The 24,262-nt window shown below is 41.5% G+C and overlaps 1 protein-coding gene across 3 annotated transcripts in view; it reads right to left on the bottom strand.

Moving 5' to 3' along the window:
- Nucleotides 1–14: 14 nt before the first annotated feature.
- The window catches only part of LOC127448192 (glycogen synthase kinase-3 beta-like), a 125,936-nt gene continuing 101,688 nt past the window's right edge, over nt 15–24,262 (bottom strand). Inside the window, exons 4-11 of one of the 3 annotated variants that reach the window (XM_051710545.1) lie at nt 21,646–21,752; nt 12,315–12,445; nt 10,915–11,021; nt 10,292–10,389; nt 8,677–8,784; nt 4,500–4,686; nt 4,205–4,303; nt 15–3,079 (exon numbers count right to left, since the gene is read on the bottom strand). In XM_051710545.1, the coding sequence (XP_051566505.1) occupies nt 3,009–3,079; nt 4,205–4,303; nt 4,500–4,686; nt 8,677–8,784; nt 10,292–10,389; nt 10,915–11,021; nt 12,315–12,445; nt 21,646–21,752 (908 nt within the window). In that variant the 3' untranslated portion in view covers nt 15–3,008. Of the gene's footprint in view, nt 3,080–4,204; nt 4,304–4,499; nt 4,687–8,676; nt 8,785–10,291; nt 10,390–10,914; nt 11,022–12,314; nt 12,446–21,645; nt 21,757–24,262 lie in introns of all 3 variants that reach the window. The other 2 variants (XM_051710546.1, XM_051710547.1) reach the window with 2 other exon arrangements.

Here is a 24,262-nt window from a genome sequence, read left to right as displayed (position 1 = left end):
TGGCAAATGCAAAGTCATTTCCAAGCTATCCTACTCTTTATTTAATGCAAATTACAGTACCAGGTAACTAGTCTCTGAATCCAAGTCACACCAAGGACCAAAATGGACATATTTACAAGGAGAGGAGACATTTAGCATACCTTCACAGAAAAAATAATATATTTAAAATAAAATAAACATTTCAGTCACAAACAGAGGCATTCAAGTAATATTAATGGTATACAGGTTGTATTTTTTGTCATTTTTTGTTTTTGTTTGTTTTAATCCAAGACAACTTTTTTCCCCAATAAGTGTGTGTAATGCAATAGTCTGTATTTAGCCCACAGTCCTTAAAACTATTTGATGACGTTTTGTCTTTTTTTTTTTTTACTTATTTTGGTAATTATTTTTAACCTTTGTGTCTTTACATATTTTACTCTAACTTTAGTCACAAGAAGTGGTCACACCATTCGTGGAAAGCAACACATCTATGGTAGCATATCTTACAAGCAAGCTTTACACAGAGGGTGCAGGGTCGAGGGAATGATGTGACATCTCTACTGCGTACTGTCGGCTGGCCAACATTCTGTTCATTGCCGAGATAAACGAGAAAAGAAAAAAAATCATTATTGCCCCCGGGGATGTCGCTGTTACAGTACATCACAACACACTCATCGTTGGTTCACTTTGGTAGTGGAACAGGTGTAAAACATACATTGTGACAGTGGTATCTGATCTCTACTTCATCCTCACACAAATACATCTTTGTGCTAATCCTTTAACATGGTGATTGCTACTTAAAAAACGAAAAAAGGAAAAACATCTACAGAGATGCTAGAAATGAGTGTGGCTTCAAAGGAAATTAAGTGGTAGTAGCTACTATATAAAGACACAAACGTCATTTTGCCAGCATATAAGAGACTCGACTAATCAACAGCACTTGCAGAGGGTCACAGGTAGGGAAAGGGAGTGGTCTGTATTGTGTGATGCGAGGAAGGGGTGTGGTCTAGGGACAGGATGTGAATGGAAGCAAAGGCACTCCAAACGATAGATACACTATACATTACTAGTTATAGATACAATAATATAGCTGGCACCTACTGTACAGGTAAGATTGAACTATATGGCTGGAGAAAACTCCTTGTCTACCAACAAACAGTTAATTTTTTGCCCTGATCTTTTTTTTTTTGCACCCCCCGCCCCCCCCAAATTTAATCCCTCATCTTTGCTTTTGCTCATTAACAGTTCTCAGGTCAGCATATGTACATAGCAGAACACACACATACACAGGTTCACACGCTCACAAAATTATACAAAAAAAAAAAAAAAAACAAATACAAAGTACAAGCCAGAATTTGGTGAGGAGCAACTGTGCTGTACTGTATATACATGTTTTTTTGTTGTTGCATATTAAGACATTTTGAAAAAAAAAAAAAAAAAAAATAGTAAATTCTTTCCATATGCAGGTTGAGACAGGATAAAGAAAAGAAAGAAATATGAAAGTGGTTAAATAGTGGTTAAAACAACATAGCCACTTCAGTTTAACATTGCAAATGGAGCACAGGCTTAAAAAAAATACAAAATAAAATGTGAGTTTTCTATACCAACCAGCACATGAAATTGAAGAATTCCTGTGCCACTTTCATGTACAAACCAAACTTGGTGCTTTATGAATATTTCTTCCTTTTTTTATTAAGCTGTGTGAATAAGAAAGATGTCTACCATTAATCTGATTACATTAACACACAAGGAACAATAAATAACAAGAGAGGGGAGGAAATTAGGACAGGAAGGCAATCTATAATTCTCATGGGGCGAACAGAAAACAGCAGGAAAAAGGGAAGCGTTTTTCTAGAAAACTGCTCCAGTAGAGTGTGCCCAAGTTCTTAGTCATATACATACTGTATATTTTTGGCCAGCAGCAAAATCAGCTGCTGCACTGCAAAACCATGATGAATTCTGAACGAATGATGCTAGATATATATCTAAATATAACTATATATATATATTTATTTTACATAATGCAAAGTAATATATAAACTGTGTATGTATATATCATACAAGAACACAGAGATGGAGACTTGTTGAACATGTCTCACCAGTCAATCAAAATGCCTGTCCTAGTCCTACGCCACCCATAAAGTCCTGCCTTTCATTATAAAACAAAATAAAAACAAAATTAGCTTGAAAGCACTTAAAACTCTTAAAACATCACGCCGTTTTCTCCGTTGGCTTTTTTGTTGGAACATGCACTTTTGTGTAGCATTTAATTTTATAACTCTTGTGTGATAACAGTACCTTGTGTTTAACAGATACAATTAGGATAGAATTAAGATTTGTGTTGCATTATATCCTCATTTTGTAACCTGCATAATTTTAACCCAATACATTTATGCACACACACACACACACACATATATATATATATATATATATATATATATATATATATATATATATATATATATATATATATATAGTGTATACATACATACACACACTACATACATACATACATACATACATATATATGTAAATGAGGTGTATACAGGGTGCTCCGAACCAAATTCAAGCCATGCGCTATGAGAGACCCCAAAACAGATGAAACGGGAGATAGAGAGACAGAATGTGTTGGTAGAGAGAAGGGGAGTCTAAATAAATGAAACGGAAGTGGATGGATCTGGCTACCAGATTGCTTAGATAACAAGACTGTCCTCTGAGAATGAACAACATTACAGCTGGTCACAGACCAGGTTTTATGGTTTGACCAACACCCCCATCCCCCCCACCCAATTTCTCAGTGCTCTCTCTTTCCCTGTCACTCTCCATTGATTACACTTGACGTGGCTTTTCCGTGTATAATTTGGAACTCTTTCAGAACTTCATAATAAAAGACGTAAATGAAGGTTGGCTCTTGCAGTCTGAAAAGGCGTGGTGGTTACATGATTCAAATCCTGCCCATTAAGTTGGTGAGCAGTGGGGGTGGGCGTGGCCTCCGAGGGTGGCTCAGGTCTGATTGGCTGGGGCACTCAGGTGGAGGTGTTGGAGGCAGAGGCAGAGGCTGCAGTTGTGGTCTGACCACGATCTCCACTATTGGCATCTGGACGCAAAGAGAAAATACTTTTAAAACACATTTTATACTTTGAAATACTTACTAAATACATAAGAACAATCCATCACAGTGACCTAGAGTGGGCCAAAAAAGAAACTGGTCACTTTTGGACGCTTCACGACCCAAATGTATGAATTCCATTGTGTTCGTAAACAAAACATTAAACCAAGTGGCATCTGCTAACAAATTATGCTAATGGTCTCAAAGTGATTTTTAATGACCGTGTGAAGTAAGTTCCCTCAAGTTCACACAGGTGTAGTTCATTAACTATAGACATGTTCCATAAAGTTTGACAATCAGAAAGTGTAGTGTGATAGTTTACCCAAAAATGAAAATTCTCTCATCATTTACTCACCCTCATGCCATCCCAGATGTGTATGACTTTCTTTCTTCTGCAGAACACAAATGAAGGTTTTTAGAAGAATATTTCACCTCTGTAGGTCCATACAATGCAAGTGAATGGGTGCCAACATTTTTATGCTCCAAAAAGCACAAAGTCAGCATAAAAGTAACCCAGTGTTTTAATCCATATCTTCAGAAGTGATATGATTGGTGTGGGTGAGAAACAGATCAATATTTAAGTCCTTTTTTGCTGGAAATTCTTCTCTCTGCCCAGTAGGGGGCGATATGCATGAAGAATGTGAATCACCAAAAACACAAGAAGAAGAATGTGAAAGTGAAAGTGAAAGTGGAGATTGACTGAGCAGGGAGGAGAATTTACAGTAAAAAGGACTAAAATATTGATCTGTTTCTCACCCACAACTGTCATATCACTTCAGAAGACATGGATTAAACCACTGGAGTCTTATGGATTACATTTATGCTGACTTGTGATTTTTGGAGATTTAAAATTTTGGCACCCATTCACTTGCATTGTATGGACCAAAAGAGATGAGAAATTCTTCTAAAAATCTTCATTTGAGTTCAGTAGATGAAAGACAGTCATACACAACTGGGATGGCATGAGGGTGAGTAAATAATGAAAGAATCACATTTTTGGGTGAACTAGCCCTATCACTTTTCAACATCTGGAAATCACAATTTTAAATCTTATGTCTTCCATGTCCTTGACCTGAAAAGGGTCTAAATGAGAGGTATAAAACAAGGACTAACCTGAAGTGGCAGAGGCGTTGGTGGGAGTAGAAGCTCCTGCCTGGTTACGTGCATGAGCAGGAATTAGGATAGAGGCCAGGGAGGGGTTACTGGACAGCTCTGAGTGAACGAAAGAGATAGTGGAAGAATTACAACAGAAAAGGTATTTGCAGTCAGAGATAAAAAAAAAATAAAAAAAACATATGCTCTTTGTTGTTTATCATAAAACAACTGATACTGATTATCCTCAACATGCATTTGGTAGCAAACCTTTAGCATTGTGTGTTGATAAAAGCAATGCAAAATTATGTCAAACCTTGAGTTGTGAAGTTGAACAGAGATGGTTTCTCACGTCCATTAGGAAGTTTGACATTTGGATCCCGCAGTTCATCGAAGAACGAATGAGCGCAGGCCTCTAGTGGGGTCAGTCTAGCAGTGGGTGTGTACTCCAACAGCCGGGAGCACAACGCAATGGCTTCAGGAGGTGTACGGGGCCGGAACACCTACAAACCAATCAGATGACGCAGTCAGACACCCAAACAACACAAGTAAAGTGAAGTTTATTCACTATAATTAGAAAACCAATCTAAATGCAGAATGCTATTGCATTAATTAACAAATTACAATTGATTAAAAATGTACTTTGAGTGTATTCTGAAATCAGTTTTAATAAACAGCAGGGGCCTCATTTATAAAACGCACATACAATCTGATCTGATTCTAAATCCCATGGATTTGGTCCAGCGTAAAGTGAGGCAGAAACGGTGTCTGGCAAATGAAAAACATGCTTACAAACTTTTTCTGTGCCCATGCATCGGTACGCCAGTGAAATTTTCAAAAAATATGTGCATTTTCCAATTCATTCTTCAGCCTCTCATCTGCTATTGTAGAGGATATCAATGAAAATAAATGGTTTGGTTAAATTATTAAAATGCAAGTAATAAATGGAAATAGCGAGCAGAAGAATGCATGTCTTATTTAATTCTGATTATACCATGTTTACAGAAATGTTCCAATCATTGTACACTCCATGGATGTACAGTAAATGTCTTTTTGAAATAAATGTTTAATGAGAATATGGACCTTGATTGGAAAATGATGTGTATTTAAAAGTGGTCAATGAATGAATTCTAACATTAATTATGAAAATCACTGATTAGGTTAATGAGATTTATACATATATATGGGCAGAAACAGTACATATATGGATACATATATGGAAAGATGCATGTACAGTATATGAGTAGAAACAGTGAAGTGACTGGCTGCACTCACTTTCTTCGAAGGTTGTGGACTCGAGTCGCATGACTTAGACTTGACTTGGACTTGAGTCACAAATTTGATGACTTGCGACTCGACTCAACATAATCAAAGAAGACTTGCAACTCGACTAGGACTCGAGCCCTCTGACTTGGAAAGACTTGATATCTTCTAAAACCAAATATCAGAGATGTGCAGCAAATCAACGATTCATTTTACCCAATAAACAATTCATTTGATTTTCAAATCTGCATTTTCACGCTCCACATTCAACCAACCAGACAACCAACCAATCAACTTCCACGAGAGTAGGACCAAGTTTGAAGATCACTCATTTAAGGACGACACAGCCAAAATGATACCAAAGGTAATTTCATTTGGATATAAAGAATACAATATCGAAGACAACAAAAGGATTGCAACATGTAGAACCTGTGGTTCAAAAATTACAGACGCTTTATCAACAACGTCCAATTTTGTGATGCACCTGAAAACCCACAGACAGAGGTATGTTGGGATTGTTAGCTAATGTTCAGTAGCATTTAACTTACCGTATTAGTTGGGTTAGTTAGCTAGCTACTAGGGATGGGACAATATATCGAATTGTGATATCGCAAACCAAAAAAAAAAAAGACAAACCATATCGAGGCAAAACTCGATATTGCGAAATTTGCAACAAATATCGAACATCATAATCCCTCTATCGCTTGATTTGACCCCTACTGAGCTTTTTCTATGCTGTTTATAGGGTTTCCACAAGTCCCTGAAGTGCTTCAAGTTAGCTTTTATAAGTACTTTAACACCTGGAAAATCTTTTTTTTTGTTGAAAAGTGCTTGAAATTAAAACAGAACATTTCTTCCATGTAATGTGTCCATCAAAGATTAGGTGCACTTTATATTCATTGAATATTGTGTCTTTTAATATCCTTCCTGTTCATTAAAGCCAGATAAAAAAGTAAAAACAAATCTTAATTTTAATCACAAACTGCATGGATGTGCTAAAAAAAGAGAGACTTCTCTCTCATTAATAAACCAGGGCACCTGCGCGAGTCTGTGAGATGCTCGTTTCTTGTTAAAGTGACAGCGCCATTTTTGTGCTTGTTAAAGGAATATTCCAGTTTCAATACAAGTTAAGCTCAACTGACAGCAGTTTGTTGCATAATACTGATCACCACCAACAGTAATTTTGACTCGTCTATCCTTTTCTTTAAAAAAAAAAGCAAAACTCTACAGTGAGGCACTTACAATGGAAGTGAATGGGGGCCAATTTTTGAATGTTAAAATACTGTTTCAAAAGTATAGCAACAAGACATAAACAATATGTGTGTTAACATGATTTTTGTGTGATAAAATCGCTTACTAAGCTTTTCTGTGTGAAGTTATAGCCAATTTCATCTTCGTTGCGATGTACTGTAATGTCAACAAACTCTAAAACCCTAACATGACTATAACAATGACAATTTAAACAACTTTACAGCTCAAATAATACATGAGTTTTAACAGAAGAATTAATGTAAAAGCTTTTATAAAATTATAAGCTTCACTTTTCTGTTTAAACCCTTCGAAAACTTGGCCCCATTTCACTTTTATTATAAGTACCTACTGTAACCATGATTTTTGCTTTTTTTCTAAATAAAAGGAGGGACGAGTCGACATTTTGTGACATTATGCCACAAATGCTATCGACTGAGCTTAATTTGTATTGAACACGGAATATTCCTTTAAGACAAACTTGTAACTTTCAAGCACATCCCTAGGCAGAAAAATTGAACTGAGATAGATCGGTGCCCTTAGTGAAAATTTACAGTATATCTCAAATGATATTGAACTGGGAAGTGATGAACATACTTTAAAAGCCTTCCTGATATTAATTTAATATAGTAATTAATACTCGGACACTTATTTGGGAAAAGAGCACTAATGACTTGTTTATGAATTGAAGCTTAAAGTTGAGGACTTGGAACTTGACTTGGACTTGACTTGAGACTTGAATGCAAAGACTTGAGACTTACTTGTGACTTGTAAAAAAATGACTTGGTCCCACCTCTGCTTTCTTCAAGAACCATTGCCAACTATATACAAAATTAACTTTTCACATGTGTTTTAAATTACATTCTGTCCCACCATATTTGCGGCCATTCTGTAGGATCACTCCTTCATGTGCTCATGATTTTAAGTTGATTTGCAATTTATAAAATGGGATGGCTTTAGGAAAAAAAGTTACATGTACAGACATTTTTTAATCATTTGTAGGAACATTTAAGATGATTATGCTCAAGTTTTTATAAACGAGACCCCAAGAGATATGACAACTTGCCCCATTTAGGGTATACAAGTCCCTTTATGAATCTATTAAATTAATCTGTACTTTTTTCTGGGCAGTGACAGTGGAAATGTCCAGTAACTTTTTTATAATCAAGCTTTTAAAGTATGTGTCTGTACAGACAATGGCTTTATATAAATAACCCCAATCGGAGAATATTTCACTGGAGCAAATAGTGTGACAGCTTGCCCCGGTCCCCACACTTAGCCTTAATCTTAATTTAAATAAGCACTGTATCTGTTTCTAAATTATTATTATTATTATTATATAAATAATTTCTTTTAAAAATGGTGTTTTAGTAAGCTGACTCTGGTTTCACATAGTGGAAGAAAATTCACCCTCTTTCAGGGATTCACAAGCATTTGGGCATATCCTGTATAGAAGGTAAGACTGTCCTAGAGGGAGGGGTTTAATTGGAAGCAGGAAAAGTCCAAACACACCCTGCAGTTCAGTCATGTACTATAACCAATAACCACCAGGGGGCATCTGAGAAACCCAGTTATTATTCATGGATGGGTAAATTTAATGTACTTGCAAGTGCACAAATTAAATTTTTATATGTGCATAACACATTGAAGTATTTAATAACTTTTAAGCAATAAATAAAATCTAATCTGGGTAATCATAGAAAGCAGCCTAATTAGCCTTTTGCATTTAGGAAAGTCACACGTGCACCTACAATGTAAAACACAGAGCTATTAATATTTTTCTTGTTCTTTAATCAACCAGCTGAGAACATGAATGTCTAAGAACAATAAAGAGAAAAGAATATGAGTTAGGTTGGCAGGACCTGTGGGATACAGACAAGTGATGTGAATGGAATGGAGTCAAGATGACGAGTTGAGCTAGGTGGACGACGAACTGGAGTGAAGACGGCTGTGCTAGAAGTAGTAAAATAGTTGACCTGTACCTGTTTACTCACCTTAGTCCATGGGTGGGCCTTAATCTGTGGGAATTTGAACTCAGTGTAGTTTGGATTCATTTCCCGTATCTGCTCACGAGTGGGAGTGCCCAGCACCTGGAACAAGACAAGCAGAGAAAGAAAGATATTCACCAGTTAAGCTCATATAAACAGGTCATATTAAAGTTGCCTTGTTAACTTTTGCCCTTAACTACATAATTAATTTTTTGCTACTTCTCAAAGCCTTCAGTGCATAGATTTTATGTTTTTCCCATTTCAGAGCATTCTTATAATTTGAAAACCCATCATAATATTATTTGATTTTTACTGATAATAAAAAAAAACAGTGTTTATATTTGTAGTGTGAAAACAGTTTATATAAAATGTAACAAGTTTTGACTGTCACCTTAGTTGTGCTGTCATTTCTACCAAGACCAACAATTTTTCCACTAAGTTTTATCAAAAGTTAGTGTACTTGACTATCAAGGAGACAAATGTGTCAATAAAGAGCATTCTTGAGGTAAAATATTATGTGATGTGTGAAGCAAAAAAAGAAAAATCAAGGTAAATATCAGTTTTTACTACACGGGTCTCTGGAATCCTCAATTCTGATTTGTTAATGGCACCATCTAGTGGTCTGATATTTCTGAGTAACAACCGCACATCCAATTATCACACTCATCCGTGTATTGCGAGTCATCTTTCCTACTTCTCAGCTCACTGTGCGATCTCTACAAGTAAGCTAATAAAATAATTTCAACTCAAATCAATGTTTTATATGCATTTTTTTATTCATTTGGTATGCAGTCTTGTAATAAACTGGATAATAAAGAGTCAGACAGTCATTACACAATAAACACCAACAGAACTGGAGGTGGAATCTGGCTGTTCAGCAATTTATTTCTTCTCACATAATTACATAATGTCAGTGCAAATCAATATTTTTATGTCCATTTATTTATTTATTTGGTTAGTAGCTGTGTAGTAAGCGGGATATTGTACAGTCAGCTGGTTGTTACTGCTTCACGTCGTGGTCCTGATAACCCTTTTGGGATTTATTCTGCTATAACAACCGGCTGACTGTACATTATCCTTTACATAACACTTGTGTGTCATTTCCAATTAAATTTAGTAAAAAAAAAACAAATGCATGTGAAGTGTGAAAAATGCGTGAAAGTGTGAAAATATAATTTAACAGTGCTTTTTAAGAAAACATAAAATTCTAGCTTGGAATTAGTCTTTCAAGTCAGCCATTGAATTCCAAAATATTTAAAATGTCGTGGCCACCACCGTCCTCACAGAATGCTAATTAAACACAATAAAATTTGAGACGTTTCAGAATAATGACAAGAATGACAAAATTCTCATTTAATGCATGTATATTCACTGTTGGACACAGTTGTCAAATTAAATAACCTTGTGAGTGTAAAAAGTTGGTTTTAAGAGTTTTTCTAAAAACAGGGCCAAAAGTGCCCATAGTTTTAAATCATGTTAACAGTCATGTACAGAACTAACTATCTGAACCTATGAGCTGATTTTGACACAGCAATGTTGTCCTTCCTAAAATCGCACACAAACATTTTGATTACATCAGACAGATGTGTCGGTGTAATGGCGCCAGTACCTTGATGATTTCCACCAGCTGATCCACTCCGCTGTCGCCGGGGAAAATTGGTTGTCCTAGCAACAGTTCCGCAAGCACGCAGCCAGCTGACCACACGTCTGCAGAGAAAGCGGGTCAGAGAGATGGTGAGATTGAGGGAGGGACAAAGCTGATGCTGATCAGGGCATTCTTATTAGCCAGAGGTCAACAACTCGTACACAAAACAAGACTGTATAGAATACATCCTGAACATAATCAGCCTAGTGCATTCACAGCATGTCCTTGCAATGACACGTAAAACAATAAAACATAACACAAGGCTTTAAATATCAATGGTAAAATCCATGAGCTGATTAGTGACCCTTCAGTTCCACAATATTAGCACAGCCCATATTTTCTGAAGGATTGGCTGACAGATATTGATTTTTTATGCTGAATAAAACTTAATGATGGAAAAAGAAAATTGCTAAAATTAAAACTGAAGTGTGTCATTTCTGCACCAGGGAAGAGCCACTAAACAGAATCTGAATTTGCGTATTTCAAATTATAAAAGGAGTAAAAACACAATTAAGGAATAGTTTATAAAAAAAATGCATGGTTTTGCATGGAAGATTGTGGTTGTAGTATGATAAGAGATTGCATACCAATGCTGGAGGTGTAGTCGGTCGCTCCAAAGATGAGCTCGGGCGCTCTGTAGTACCGTGAGCATATGTAGGAAACATTGGGCTCTCCACGTACTAACTGCTTAGCACTGTGAACAAAAAGACATATTGTCACATGTATGACTCTCTGATCGTGTAAAGACTCATTAACACATTAACATATAGTTCAACAAATAACCCTTGAGATACTGAAACTGTAGCTTTTATTCTGCTTTAAACAAGTCAGTTTAATAAGCTAAATAAAATGAGAAGTCAGAACGCAGCTACTTATTAGAGTTGGACTGAAACGAGTGCTTGTCAAGGTAGTAATGGAATTAGCATTTAAAACCGTGAACACTGACACGCTTTAAAGTAATAGTTCACCCAAAAATGAAAATGTAGTTATCATTTACTCACCATCATGTTGTTCGGACCCCATATTATTAGTCATTATTAACTGATAATCTTACTGTCTTCTGGAGCTCTTTAGTCTCATTTGCACTTGTGTTAAATTTAAAAATGGTACTTTTAGAACAACTTCAATTTCCATCTGTTTATCAAACAAAACAATCATACGGCTCCAGAAGACATGTTATATAGTCCATGTATCACATAAACTAGTTTTATGATTCTTTAATATATATTTTGTATAAATCACCATGTACTTTCCTTGTATGGAAAACAGAAGCTTGGACATTCTGTCTAATATCTCCTTTAGTGTTTTATGGAAAAATTAAATAATATGGGGTCAGAACGACATAAGGGTAAGTTAATGATGATTTAACTATTTCTTTAAACTCCATAAGGGGTCTAAATTATAACTACATGATTATTATGATTCTGAAATCAGTTTGGAACATAATTTTTACTGTGTTTAAGGCTACAAGCTATAAAGTCTCCTGAAATCTTAAACTGGGTTCTTTGTGTCGATGTTAAGTTGCTAACACATCTAAAAATATCTCAATGCCACTTCCAGTGTGACTGAAGACTGCTGCAATATCTCTGTCCTCATTCATGAAAAATTTGCAATATTTTTGTCAAAGTGCTAGGTATTCATTAACAAGCTGTTTTCTCACTGTGGACTCACATGACCTAGATTTCTGTCAATTCACATAAAGCAAGTAAGAAATAGATATGTGAATATCACTTCGCCTAAAATCTTCTGTATTATAAACCAGAAAAATATGTCAAGCGAGAAAGGCTGGAGTCAGCACACAGATATCTCAGAGCACAGAGAGGCCATCTGGAGACATAGTGAGGTGTGATATGGGATTTTCAGGTTAAAGGCAGTCAAGTGATACTTTCAGCTCACAGATCCACTGGGACCTGCCCTGGACCTTTGACAGGTTATCAGAAAATGCACTGTCTCCAGTGTATTGGCTATAAAGAGATTACCAACTGACCTGCCAAAGTCACAGAGCTTGAGCACGGCCGTCTCTGGGTCCAGCAAAAGGTTCTGGGGTTTAATGTCCCGATGGCAAATCCCGAAGGAATGGATATAGGCCAGACTCCTGAAGAGCTGGTACATGTACAACTGAAATAATGAGGACAAAAGAAACATCAACAATCAGTTTAGAAAAGGAATTATAAGAACAGGTCACAAAATATGACACAAACTATACCTAAACTATAGCCTTCAACTTTGTTTTCATTGGTTATTTGCAATATCAGATTATTTAAAAGAATGTTCTGGGTTCAAGACAAGTTGAAACTCTATCAACAGAATTTGTGGCATAATGTCAATTACCACAGAAAAATCATTTCAGCTTGTCTCTCAGTTATTAAAAAAAAGAGGTGAAAATAGCAGTTACATTTACAGCACTAACAATGGAAGCACACAAAGCCAGATAGTAAACTAAAATTACAGGTTTTGAAGGTTTAGCCACAAGATTCAAACATTGAGTGTGTTTACATGCACACCAATGCACTTATAACTTGGCATGTGACATTATTTGGTAATATACTATATCACGGTAATTAACTTAATCTTTTAGCCAAATTGTTTAGATTTTCTGATTGCACAGTATTTTTTTTTCCCCATCAGCGAATCAAGATTTAAAACACTTCATGTATGCGGCACACATGACAATGCGCACTCTAATGTAAAAAAAGCAATGTGGACTTGAAGCAAAGAGGAACGCAGCAACCCTTTATCTGCCATCTGAGGGTTTAAGTCGGAAATGTGGAAGTATTATGGGTTCCATAAAAATGCAGAGGGATAGTTGGCTGAAGATGGTTCCCTATCTGTCACTCACTCGACGTTGTGTCGATGTAGTGACACTAGGGGTCACACTTGGGAGCCCGAAACACCTCTGGTCTTTGATAAAAGGCCAATGAAAATTGGCGAGTGGTATTTGCATGCCACTCCCCCGGACATACGGGTATGAAAGGAGCTGGTATGCAACCACTCATTCAGATTTTCTCTTCGGAGCCGAACGGTCATGCTCACTGAGCTGAATTCCCACGACTGTTCATTCACCTCTGCTGGATCATTTCAGCGGCTTCTCCCTCCTCTGCACTGGTGCACTGCAGAGAACGCCCCTGGGCGCTTCAGCAGAAAACAAAGAGAGTATATTTTCCTCTAAAAGACTATATTTCTCTAAAAGAGCGGCACACATGGAACGTCTTTTTAAAGACGCGTCTTTTTAAAGATGACTTTCCAACTGTGTGTTATTCCTGGTTGCGGTCCTTATCTCTCAACTTCGGATGGTCATGATCGCTGTCTTTCGTGTCTGGGCGCGACCCACACGGAGGCAGCGTTTGTGGATGGCGAGAACATGACCATGGCAACGTTGCGGTCGCGGCTTGCTTTCGTAAGGTCCTTCTACCTACGGGTATGAGGCCAGCACGGCCAGCACTGGGGGCGATTTGGGGACCCCAATGGGATCGTCTCCGCCGGGTATCCCCCGCAGACCTCCCATTCCCCAGCACGCTCGTCTGCCCCAGTCGGGCTTTCGGATGAGTTCGCCGGCTCGTCTCACGGCGAGTCTGGCTTCTTGTTCGGAGCCCACGAAGATGATGAGCTCTCGAGTGCAGCATCGGAGAGCGGCCTTGTCCAGTCAGACGCAGAAGCCTCAGCTGGGCTCCCCCCCTCAGGGACAATTGCCCAGTCACAGGCTGATGCCGAAATGACGGACATGCTTTCCCGGGCGGCCGCGAGCGTCGGGTTAGAGTGGAACCATCCGCTCTCCCCTGAGCCCTCGCAGTTTGATGACTGGTTCCTGGGCTCGTGGCGCCGCTCAAAGCAGCCACGCCCCGCTCCAGTGCCTTTCTTCCCAGAAGTGCACGAGGAGCTGACGAAATCGTGGGAGGCACCTTTTACTGCCCGGCCCCGATTCTGCAGTTCCCCCGCTCTCACTACCCTCGATGGTGGGGCGGCCAGGGGAGATACGGTGATTCCCCCGGTGGATAAGGCGCTCACGGTGCACCTATGCCCGCAGAGCGCCGCCACCTGGCACGGACACCCTAAGCTCCCGTCCAAGCCCTGTAGGCTCATGTTGTCCCTGACGGCTAAAGCCTACAGCGCTGCTGGACAAGCCACCTCTGCCCTGCATGCCATGGCTCTCCTGAAGGTACACCTTCAGGAGAGCAGTTCCGCACAGCGACGAACTTCACGAGCGCGGTCTCTCGAAAGAACGATGGTCACGATGGGTAGTTCCAGCCACAGCGACCGAAGGCTCAACCTGGTCGCGGTCTCTCGGGCGGACGATGGCCACATTAGTGGTCCATTTCCCAGGCTGGCCTATTCGGCGACACCGTCGAGGACTTTGCCCAGCAGTTCTCGGCGTTGAAGCAGCAGACGGAAGCTATCCAGCAAATCATGCCCCGGCGTGGCTCAAGATCCCACACCCCGTCTGCTCATCGCCAAGGGCGTCCCCCTGCGGTGACTGCACTGGCTCCGCCGCAGCCCGCCCCTATGGCCCCGGCGTGGAGCCCAACGCAGGAAGCAGATGCCACCCGTCTCACAGTCTGCGCCTAAGAACCTGTGGAGGTCATCAAAGCGCCACTGAGACGGGTGACCCAAGGACGAAGGAACCCACTCACCTGGAGCTAGTAAGAAGACCACTCCATCCCCTGGTGGAGGGCCGGGTGGAAAATCTTTTGGCTTTTTGTTTGATTTTGCCGCATGCCCAAGTGGCTGCGGTACCCAACAGTTCAGCAAAAGAGCGGTTTCCTTCCTCCCTGGGTCACATACCCGGTGAGCATGGTCGTCATCACGACTACCGTCCACTGGTTTTTTCTTGCAGGATTGACACTCCAGCGGTGGTCTTTCCGCCCCTGAGCGCCCAGCTGTGACACACAGCCACCCCTGATGTGGCAGTCTCCACGGGTTACGAGGACAAGCCTCTTCCTCCCCTGTCCCAGGCTGTTCCGGGGGTGGTCACAAGGAGCCAAGTAAGTGCTTCGATGTCCCTAGACTCAGCATGGCCATGATGTGGTGTGGCACCTCGAGCTCCGCCCCGCCGCGAGGCCCCACCTGCCGGTACGTCTGACGACGCTGTCCCCTTGGTCCCCCTTGCGCGGAACTTGGATGCGTGGCTTGTGCTTTCCAATCCATCGCGATGGCTGATCTGGATCGTCCGACTCAGCTACGCGATTCAGTTCACCAGGCGCCCGCCCAAGGTTCAGCGGTATTCACTTCACCTTGGTAAAGAACGAAAACGCTGCTACCTTGCACGCGGAGATCGCTACCCTCCTACGGAAGTGCGCGATAGAACCTGTCCCTCCAGACGAGATGAAGCGGTTTTACAGCCCCTACTTCATCGTACCGAAAAGGCGGTGGGTTACGGCCAATCTTGGACCTGCGAGTACTGAACCGGGCCTTACACAGACTCCCGTTCAAGATGCTGACGCAAAAATGCATTCTGGCGAGCGTCCAGCATCAAGATTGGTTCGCGGCGGTAGACCTGAAGGACGCGTACTTCCAAGTCTCGATCCTTCCTCGACACAAACCCTTCCTGTGGTTTGCATTCGAGGGTCAGGCGTATCAGTACAAAGTCCTCCCTTTCGGCCTGTCCTTGTCTCCTCGCGTCTTCATGAAGGTCGCAGAGGCTGCCCTTGCCCCGTTAAGGGAGGTGGGCATTCGCATTCTCAACTATCTCGACGACTGGCTAATCCTAGCTCACTCTCGAGACATGTTGTGCGCACACAGGGACCTGGTGCTCTCACACCTCAGCCGACTAGGGCTTCGGGTCAACTGGGAAAAGAGCAAGCTCCTCCCGGTTCAGAGCATCTCTTTTCTCGGTTTGGAGCTGGACTCAGTCTCTTTGACAGCGTGCCTTACGAACGAGCGCGCCCAGTCGGTGCTGGCCTGTTTGAAGGCGTTCAAACAGAAAACAGCGGTTCCACTGAAACTTTTTCAGAGGCTCCTGGGGCATATGGCATCCTCGGCGGTAGCCACCCCGCTTGGGTTGATGCATATGAGACCGCTTCAGCACTGGCTTCAGACTCAAGTCCCGAGATGGGCATGGCGCTACGGGACACATCGCGTGATCAATATGCCGGTCTGTCACCGTCTTTTCAGCCCTTGGACCGACCTCTCATTTCTATGGGCAGGTGTTCCTCTAGAACTGGTCTCCAGGCGTGTCGTGGTCACAACAGACGCCTCCAAAACAGGCTGGGGAGCTGTTTGCAACGGGCACGCAGCTGCCGGCCTGTGGATGGGCCCGTGAATGCATTGGCACATCAACTGCCTCGAGTTGTTGGCAATTCTGCTCGCCCTGCAGAGGTTTCGGCCGTTGATCCAGGGCAAGCACGTGTTAGTTCGGACAGACAACACGGCAACGGTAGCATATGTCAACCGCCAAGGCGGTCTGCGCTCTCGTTGTATGTCACAACTCGCCCGCCGTCTCCTCCTCTGGAGTCAGCAGCACTTCAAGTCACTGCGAGCCACTCACATCCCGGGCAACCTCAACACTACAGCGGACGCACTGTCACGACAGGTTACCCTCAGGGAGAGTGGAGACTCCACCTTCAGGTGGTCCAGCTGATTTGGAGTCGATTCGGACGGGCACAGGTGGACCTGTTCGCCTCCCAAGAATCCTCCCACTGCCCGCTCTGGTACGCCCTCACCGAGGCTCCCCTCGGCACAGACGCGCTGACACATAGTTGACCCCCTGGCCTGTGCAAATATGCGTTTCCCCCAGTGAGCCTACTTGCACAGACCCTGTGCAAGGTCAGGGAGGACGAGGAGCAGGTCGTCCTGGTAGCACCCTACTGGCCCACCCAGACGTGGTTCTCGGACCTCACCTACGGTGGTAAACACGATCACTCAGGCTAGGGCCCCCTCTACGAGGCGCCTGTATGCCTTTAAGTGCTGTCTGTTCGCTAAGTGGTGTTCTTCCCGACAGGAAGACCCCCAGAGATGCGCAGTCGGATCAGTGCTTTCCTTCCTGCAGGAGAGGTTGGAAGGGAGGCTGTCCCCTTCCACCGTGAAGGTGTACGTTGCCGCCATAGCAGCATACCACGACGCAGTCAACGGTAAGTCCTTTGGGAAGCATGACCTGATCATCAGGTTCCTAAGAGGCGCCAGGAGGCTGAATCCCTCCAGACCGTGCCTCGTTCCCTCATGGGACCTCTCTGTAGTTCTTCAGGGTCTACAGAGAGCCCCCTTTGAGCCTTTGCAGTCAGCCGAGCTTAAGGCACTCTCCTTGAAGACTGCCCTCCTGACTGCGCTCACTTCCATCAAGATGGTAGGAGACCTGCAAGCGTTCTCTGTCAGCGAAATGTGCCTGGAGTTCGGTCTGGGATACTCTCACGTGATCCTGAGACCCCGACCGGGCTATGTGCCCAAGTTTCCCACCACCCCTTTTAGGGACCAGGTAGTGAACCTGCAAGCGCTGCCCCAGGAGGAGGCAGACCCAGCCCTGTCATTGCTGTGTCCGGTGCGTGCTTTACGCATCTATTTGGATCGCACGCAGAGCTTTAGGATCTCTGAGCAGCTCTTAGTCTGCTTTGGTGCACAGTGGAAAGGAAGCGCTGTCTCCAAGCAGAGGATCGCCCACTGGCTCATTGATGCCATAACTATGGCATATCATGCTCAGGACATGCCGCCCCCGGTAGGGCTACGAGCCCATTCTACCAGGGGTGTAGCGGCTTCCTGGGCCCTGGCCAGGGGTGCCTCTCTAACAGACATTTGCAGAGCAGCAGGCTGGGCAACACCCAACACCTTTGCAAGGTTCTACAACCTCTGGATGGAACCGGTTTCGTCCCAGATAGTGGCACACAATACAAGTGGATAAGCCTGGGATAGCCGGCCGGGTGTATCGCTTGCACATAGCGCCTTCCACCTCCTTTTGAGCTGAAGACGTGCGCCATTAATTCCCAGTATTGTTCATAAGTTTTGTTCCCTGGTTGACTTCCTCCGAGCCCTGTGGCAGTCGAGTTTTCGGAGAGACTCGCTGCCGGCCCAGTACACATGCTAACTAAGAGTCCTGTTCTGGGGTAGGTGCTCTGCATGTGGCGGTTCCCTGTAAGGCTAATCCCATGCGATGTATATCTTCCGCTAATTTGTTTCCCTGTTGGCAAACTGCGTCTTCCTTGGGCAGAGCCCCTCTGCCCCAGTCTCCATGTTTGTAGTAACTCCTCCCACGTTGGGTAGGATCTACCTTGAAGACTCTCCACATGGTTGGAAAGACCATGTGACGTATTCTTCCACTTAACCCCTCTCTTCTGGTGAGGTGTGGTCTCTGCGGTGTCTTCCCCTTGGGAGGGACACCCCCCAACTTGACCTGGCGGCCCAGTCAGATAATACCCCTTCTTTTTTAGGGAGTGGAAAAAGAGAGGGGGAAAAGAGGCCACGACTAGGTTAGCCTGTCTCTATCTTTTGGGTAGTCGACTTGTCCCCAAAGGGCCGTTCAACACTCATAACTATGCTGGGGGAGGTTACGTGTCGACCTGGTGTGCTGGCTATGAGGCACACAGTAGTCTGCCCACCACACACTGCCAGTTCACGTAACACAGTTCAGCCAGTTGTGGCGTTTCGTATAGGGACCTCTAGTGTCACTACATCGACACAACGTCAAGTGAGTGACAGATAGGGAACGTCATGGTTACTTGTGTAACCTCCATTCCCTGATGGAGGGAATGTGACATTGTGTCCCTCCTGCCACAATGCTGAACTACCCGCTGAAATGGACGGACCTTATATCGGCTCCTCAGCATAAAACCTGAATGAGTGGTTGCATACCAGCTCCTTTTGTACCCGTATGTCCGGGGGAGTGGCATGCAAATACCACTCGCCAATTTTCATTGGCCTTTTATCAAAGACCAGAGGTGTCTCGCGCTCCCAAGAGTGACCCCTAGTGTCACTACATCGACACAACGTCTCGTTCCCTCCATCAGGGAACAGAGGTTACACAAGTAACCATGACATTTCCCTTTGTGTAAAACATGTGGCAGAAAAGTGGCAGCGAAACACTGGAACACCTCCAACATGTTCGCTCATCTGCGAGACAGCTAAGTTGTGACAGTTATGCTCATTTTTCCAAACTGTTTTTGAAAACTGAGAGACAACACTATAAGAGATAATTAGCTAAGTGACAACTAAGAGGACAAAGAAAGTGAACTGTTGTTGCCATTTGCAGATGTGTAGCTTGCTTTCAAGTGGACGAAGTGTAGTTCGCTAAAACTCCGCTAGCTACACAGTAACGTTTGCATCTCGTAGTAACAACTAAAATACAGCTGGAATCTCCTGTAATTAATAATGGCAATGTGGCACAATGCTGATTTCAATATTAATTTCAAGTTTGAATGCAACGCATTCGTACGTTGCCATATAGTGTTAGTGAACTTGTGGTTATTATATTTGTAGCTAGTGCTTCGCAATATATTAGCAACTGGCTTGCTATCCAGAAAAAAACATGCATACTATTGTTGTAGCTTAGTAGCTGGCTTGATAAAATTAGTCTAGCCTTACTTTAACATTAGCGTCAACAAGACAAGTTGTAGGTCTGTACTGATCTGTAATGATCAGTGCCCCCCTGACATAATGACCATTTAAATATGACATCAACTTAATGTATCTGTGGTGTTGGTGGTAGTTTTTTAAATGTTCATGGTTCTTTCAAAAGTTCTTTATTATCTGTTAGTTTAAAAGGCCAGTTTGGTATTGAAACAGTAATTAAACTTGTAATTAAGAGAACAATAAAATTTGTTTGTTGTTCAACCTGTTTTTGTAATGTAATTCAATACCATTATAATACCGTATACCATGATAAAAGATTCAGAAATTATCGTGATGTGAAAATGTTATGCCGTCACATGCCTACTTATAATTACCAGAAATCAGCATATTTAATCATTTTGACAATGCAAGAAAACCATGTTTACAAGAGATCTGAAATCATGTGATTATTCTGTGCTTTTGACGTCAAAATGTAAACACAAAACTTGCAAAAATTGTGTAATCCGGTAACAACATTAGTAAAGGTGTTTAAATGCAATGCAAAACTGGGGTAATCTGCAAAAATGTAAATGTGCTGATTGTTTTTTGCTTGAACCATTTATGATGTTACCCTGACAAACAAAAATGTTTAAGGTCTTTACATGCCCTTGCACGTTGTTGGCTTACTTAACATAAAAAATGCAAGAATGTGCATGTAAATGCACTCAGTATACGTGTTGGCATGAGACTAGTGTGATAGAATTGCTAACTGACCTAGTTTGTGTAAAATTATATCCAATCTTTCAACTGGTACTGTATATCGTGTTACATTCGCACAATACAAAAACTACTAAAAGGGGCGTGCCATAGCTATCTCCAAAGCATTGTTTACATGCAAAAAACGGCACCCATAGAAAATTACATTGGTAACCCATTACCATAAATTCATCCCCTTAGAAAAGTATTCCCACCTCAAAAAGGACATTATACGTAATAATTAAAGTGCTTTAACAAAAAAAGCTTTTTTCTGCACTTACAATGGTATACTTTCCTTGCGTGTTTTATTTTTCTTTATAACTGATTTTTCCTTTTTAAAAAAAAACTATCAATATAACTATTAAAATGTATTTGTTGTGGTAATCAACATTATGTCACAAATTCTCTCTATAGAGCTTAAATTGTACTGAACATACATTTGTTTAAATTACATTTAATGGATAAGGTCTACACATACTGTATAATTGCATCCCTATACATTTAGGTGTGCACTTGTGTGTGTTTGTTTATTCATGCGACATCCTGCCAATAGCAGGAAGGATATAGTTCAACACACAACACAAAGGAGTGATGATGTCATCACAGCAGTCAAGATAGTAATGACGCAGAACTGCACAGGAGGACAGGGAAAAATGCCAACACACTAGACTAACTGCTCAAATACTCACCAGAAGAACATAACCTCAGATTTTACATTACACTAGTACATCACATTTCTCATGTGTGGTTTGTATCACAGTTATGTGGTCACGGTTTCGTTTTGGTAAATTTGGTAAAGGGGTGCATAGATTAAATGATTTTGAGGGAGATCAGATTGTCAAGATATTTACTTTAAAGCTATATGCTGCAGCAAAATGCACCAAAATGTTTAATTATAGCCAGAAATGTATTTGTGAGACATCAACATTTATTGATTCTATTGATATAGATAACAAATATGATCAGTTCTGTTTTCTCTGTACATATACAGTACATATTCACTATAGATATACCGTGGGGTGCAAAAGTCTGAGACCACTAGTGAAAATACTTCTATTTTGCTTTATTCTAATGTGATACTTTTATATACTCACCTTTACATAAACCATGGGAAGGGTCTGCTTAGCACGGCTGTAGTGTCTTGCCACTCTGTACACAGTCTCAGGAACGTAGTCCAGAACCAAATTTAGATACACCTCATCTTTCTGTGGACAGAGAACAATAAAGCAAATGCTTTACGAGTCAGAGAGCACACACAGTTAAAAATGCTCTATAGCAAATCCATATAGAACTGAGTGAATCTATATATAAAGCATGCTTTGTATGGAGGAGGATAATGGCTCTGAGTCAAAGTCTATACTAAAAATGTCCCATACACCACATCCCTGCATATATCTCTGTGACTTCACCATCGCTGAACTCCCAGCCAGTGCATCATTAAATAAGCTGCTATGGTAAATGCACAAAAACACAATTCTGGCATGATGTCATTGTGGACGTTGACAGCAATGCATTGTGTCGAATTCTACCTGAAAGCAAGCGATGATAATGCCTGCCATCTATACATAACATAAATGCTCAGACATTGATGTCATATCCTGCTGAGGAACTAAAAAAAGCAGAACTGAATGGGGTGGCCTGCAGCGCCACTCTGACCCTTTGTCTGATGTCACATCCCATCTTTTACGCCCTTCTTCCTTCCTCCACATGTTCCTTAAGCTCAGAGAGTAAACTATATCAGCTGGTCTTCATCAGCCTGAGCTTATTTACTGTAACCATGACCCAAAATGTCACAGTGCAAACTGACCTTTACATTACTACCCCAGTGACTGATCGGCTGCTGGTCGCTCAAATATAAATGACAAGATACTTAAAATATATGAGGAATCTTTTTTCTTCTCTTTGCATCTCTTTTTCCGTTTTGACCCAGCTGACTGATAAGTGGTCTCTAATAACAAATGGTTGATGTCATTGACAAAAGATTTCCTAAAAAAAAGGGAAAACCTAAACTAGCCCCCAACTGTGGTGTGCAGCTAAAATTAGTCCCAGTGATGACTCACTCTCCATCCCTGCTACGGCAACAGCAACTCATCCTCAATTACAGCTGATGGGAAAAGCTTTGAGGTGATTGGCTCTTGTGATGCTCCTGCTGGATAACAGGGCCATCAGATTGGCTGCTTGTCTGTGGTCACATGACTTTTGGAGTGTGTGATTGGATGATCTTGTGCTCACTGCGCCATAACCTACATCTCCCTCAGTGAGTGAGCCACAGGTAGATACTCATGCATCCCCAGGCCCTGCTATTACAGACTCCCACTAACAACTCCTATCTGAGCCAAGCGCACCAGCAGATGATGCTGTATAAACTAACCTGAGTGCGCTTCTGTGCCTTCACACAACTAGTAAAATTAGAGGTCGACCGATAGTGGATTTTGCCAATACCAATAACCAGGGACTAAAAAGGGTTCAAGGAACGAAAATGAAAACCGAAAACGAACACAAATTTTTGCAGAACGCAACCGAAATGGGAAAATTTTTTGATTGTTTTTTATTTCACCTCTAGAGGCCGCTACTGTAGATCAAAGCTGTAGAATCCTCCAGCGCCGGTTGCAGAGAAAAAAAAAAACAAAAAAAAAAAAACACTATCGGCAACTATCGGCACCGATTAAACTGGAAAAAAATGAAATATCGGTCTACAGACAAATTATAACTACACACATGTCATGTGTGTCTTGTGAAACATCAGACCTTCCTAAATGCAGTGCTACTCCATTCATATACTGTATGTGATAGTTACATAAGATCCCCAGATCTGTGCCTCGACACAATCCTGTCTCGGAGGTCTACAGACAATTCCTTGGACTTCATGGCTTGGTTTGTGCTCTGACATGCACTGTTAACTGTGGGACCTTATATAGACAGGTGTGTGCCTTCCCAAATCATGTCCAATCAACTGAATTTACCACAGGTGGGCTCCAATCAAGTTGTAGAAACATCTCAAGGATGATCAGTGGAAACAGGATGCACCTGAGCTCAATTTTGAGTGTCATGGCAAAGGCTGTGAATACTTATGTACATGTGATTTTTTTTTTCGTTTTTTTTTTTTTTAATAAATTTGCAAAGATTTCAAACAAACTTATTTCACATTGTCATTATGGGTTATTGTTTGTAGAATTTTGAGGAAAATAATGAATTTAAGCCATTTTGGAATAAGGCTGTAACATAACAAAATGTGGAAAAAGTGAAGCGCTGTGAATACTTTCCGGATGCAATGTATAGGTTGATCAATCTACAGTTTACAGAAGTTTACATACACCTTAGCCAAATACATTTAAACTCAGTTTTTCACAATTCCTGACATTTAATTGTAGAAAACCTTCCCTGTCTTAGGTCAGTTAGGATCACTACTTTATTTTAAGAATGTGAAATGTAGAATAATAGTAGAGAGAATGATTTATTTCAGATTTTATTTCTATCATCACATTTCCAGTGGGTCATAAGTTCACATAGACTTTGTTAGTATTTGATAGCATTGCCTTTAAATGGTTTAACTTGGGTCAAATGTTTTGGGTAGCCTTCCACAAGCTTTTCACAACAAGTTTCTGGAATTTTGGCTCATTCCTCCAGACAGAACTGGTGTAACTGAGTCAGGTTTGTAGGTCTCCTTGCTCGCACACGCTTTTTTAGTTCTGCCCACAAATTGTATCGGAC

This window comes from Myxocyprinus asiaticus, chromosome 11, assembly GCF_019703515.2.
Source record: "Myxocyprinus asiaticus isolate MX2 ecotype Aquarium Trade chromosome 11, UBuf_Myxa_2, whole genome shotgun sequence".
Lineage (NCBI taxonomy): Eukaryota > Metazoa > Chordata > Actinopteri > Cypriniformes > Catostomidae > Myxocyprinus > Myxocyprinus asiaticus.
This window is presented reverse-complemented; position numbering and strand designations above follow the sequence as displayed.